This window comes from Phoca vitulina, unplaced genomic scaffold, assembly GCF_004348235.1.
Source record: "Phoca vitulina isolate PV1807 unplaced genomic scaffold, GSC_HSeal_1.0 scaffold10, whole genome shotgun sequence".
In the NCBI taxonomy this organism is placed as follows: Eukaryota; Metazoa; Chordata; class Mammalia; order Carnivora; family Phocidae; genus Phoca; species Phoca vitulina.
This window is the reverse complement of record NW_022589713.1, coordinates 48,195,782-48,198,887: the sequence shown is the minus strand read 5'-3', so window position 1 is coordinate 48,198,887 and position 3,106 is coordinate 48,195,782. Positions and strand designations below refer to the sequence as shown.

General features: G+C 42.3%; 1 protein-coding gene across 1 annotated transcript; it reads left to right on the top strand.

Annotated features, from left to right (window-relative positions):
- Positions 1-1,491: 1,491 nt before the first annotated feature.
- Positions 1,492-2,809, top strand: LOC116635320 (probable tubulin polyglutamylase TTLL1). The gene is given in 2 exon segments (XM_032409237.1): positions 1,492-1,715; positions 1,718-2,809. Coding segments are annotated over 2 exon segments (1,272 nt in total). The 5' UTR covers positions 1,492-1,535.
- Positions 2,810-3,106: the final 297 nt, after the last annotated feature.

Below are 3,106 nucleotides of genomic sequence, written 5' to 3'. Positions count from 1 at the left end.
TCTTTTTTATAATATTTGTTAATGAGTAATCACTTCTATGTAGAGAAGCTACTTAATTTTGTCTTTTCATTTGTAAATGAACTATCTTAGTGAACTGTTTTATTAATTGCATTGGGAGGATATCTATATAAAGATCATTTGCAAATAATTTTCATTTCAGTCTTCTTGTTTCCAGTACTTATACCTATTTTCTAGAGCATTCGTTTCCTATGACTACTATAATAAATTACCACAAACATGGTGACATAAAAAAACAAATTTATTCTCTCTGGAGGCCAGAGGTCTAGAATCAGTATCAATGGGCTGAAATCAAGGTGTCAGCCTGGTTCACAGGCTCTAGGGCGAGAATCTGTTCCTGACTTCTTAAAGCTTCTGGTGGCTGCTTTGTGGCTCCATCACTCCAACCTGTGCCTCTTTCTTCACACATTGCCTTCTCCTCTTCTGTCTGTGTAATCTCCTTGTGCCTTTCTCTTATAAGGACACTGCCATTAGATTTAGAACTCACTCAGACAATCCAGAATGATCTCTTCATTTTAAGATTCTTAATCACATCTGCAACCTGCTTTTCCAAATAAGGTAGCATCTACAGGTTTTACATTTACAGAATGTATAGGACATGGATTTTTTTTTTCCTTTGTAGGAGAGACAGTTTAGCCTACCATATCCAGTTTGTTCATTTTATTGAAAAAGATGAAACCCAGAATAACGTTAAATAGTAATAGGGATAGTAGTTGTACTTAGTGAGAGAGTTGGTCTACACATAGTTTGCTATTAAAAGAAGAAAAAAACATACTTTATTCTTTATGTTTTCTTTTTAGTCATTTTTATACATTTTTCCATAAGGCATTTATTTGTCTTTCCTTTAATTAAATTTTTGCATCATATTTTATTCTTTTATAATTTATCTGTCTAGGCATTTATGCACTTGTTTCACATATGAAATTCACGTGGCTATAATCATATGTTTTAGTGTGTCTCTAATTTTTTTTACAAAACCACAAAAAAGAATCATATACACATTAATGTTTAATATACTTTTATCTGTTCATATTTTGTGTCTGTGTGTTTATTTTCACATGTCAATTTATATTGTTATATCTCATGATTAACAGCTCTGTACATAGTTACACACTGCTAAAGTGTTAAAAATGAAATTGTCTTTTCACTTTTAAATAATGCTACAAAAGCATCTATGTATACTTTTATCTATGGAGCTAGCTTCTAGTTACCTACATATTTAAATACTTGATAAAAGTGTAAAATTAAGAAGTACAGCACGGCGCAGGGCGGGCCGGTCCACGGGGCTGCAGGTGGTGTTCTCCTGCAGGCACCCGAGTGGGGCTGGAGGCGGGGCCCGGGCGTGGCGCGGCGCGGGGCCACCCTGCTCCGTGCTGCTAGGCGCTGCTCAGCGCTCTGAGCCCACAGGAGGAAGTAATAGGAGAACAATCTGACATCAGGTACGAACTGCAAGCAAGAGTCCCTGAAGCTGAAGCGAAATTGTCTGTGCCTGTTGGCTCCAGAAGTACCTATGGATTATGGCAGGAAAAGTGAAATGGGTCACTGATATCGAGAAGTCAGTGCTGATAAATAACTTTGAAAAGAGAGGAGGGATCCAAGTGACAGAAAATGAAGATTGGAACTTTTACTGGATGAGCGTGCAAACCATCCGAAACGTTTTTAGGGTCGAAATGGGCTATTGGCTCTCAGACAATCAAAAATAGTCAACCATTTTCTGAACCACTACGAGCTGACCCTGAAGGACCTGATGGTGAAGAATATTAAAAGATACAGGAAGGGGCTGGAGAAGGAAGGGCGTCCTCCAGCAGAAAAAGACGAAAATGGGAAATACCTCTATCTGGACTTTGTTCCGGTCACCTACATGCTGCCCGCCGACTACAACCTGTTCGTGGAGGAGTTCAGGAAAATCTCCCCCAGCACCTGGATCATGAAACCTTGTGGCAAAGCCCAGGGGAAGGGCATCTTTCTGATCAACAAGCTCTCGCAGATCCAAAAGTGGTCCCGGGACAGCAAGACTTCTTCGTTTGTGACTCAATCTACTAAGGAAGCCTATGTGATCTCTCTCTACATTAACAACCTGCTGGTCATTGGCGGGAGGAAGTTTGACCGGTGCTTGTATGTTCTGGTCTCTACGTACCGCCCGCTGCGCTGTTACATGTATAAGCTCGGGTTCTGCCGCTTCTGCACCGTGAAGTACACCCCGAGCACCAGTGAGCTGGACAACATGTTCATTCACCTTACCAACGTCGCCATTCAGAAACATGGGGAAGACTACAACCACATCCACTGGGGCAAGTGGACCGTGAGCAACCTGCGGCTCTACCTGGAGAGCACCCGAGGCAAGGAGGTGACCGGCAAACTGTTCAATGAGATCCACTGTATCATCGTGCAGTCGCTGAAGGCCGTGGCGCCCGTGATGAATAACGACAAACACTGCTTCCAGTGCCATGGGTACGAAATCATCATCGACGACAAGCTGAAGCCCTGGCTGATTGAGGTGAATGAGTCCCCGTCTCTCACCTCCAGCACCGCCAACGACCGAATCCTTAAGTATAACCTGATCAACGACACCCTCAATATTGCGGTCCCTAATGGCGAGATTCCAGACTGTAAATGGAACAAGTCACCCCCGAAGGAACTCCTCAGCAATTGCGAAATTCTCTATGATTAAGAGCTGGTGCAGGGTGATGGGGCTGATCGAGAGCTGAGAAGTCGACAGGGCCAGTCACTGGGGCCCAAAGGGGGCCGATCGCGAGACTCGGGGAGAACCGTCCTCACAACCTGGAAGTGAGCACCAGTAGGCGCAAAAGACTGCAACCCGGACCCTGTCAGATACTCACTGCACCTGAGCCTATTTTAAATTTCCTTTTTTTAGAGCTTTTTTCCCCCTTTCCTAAGCCCTGTAAATAAATAAAGACGTTTCTTTGGAAGGTGAAAAAAAAAAGTGTAAAATTAAAAGTGGAAATCAAGAAAAGGAAGTATAATATTATAAATTTCTTAGCCTCTACATAAAGGGATGTGATATCACTTGTAGATAGACTATGATAAATTAAAGATGTGTACTATACACACTAAAGCAAGCACTTAA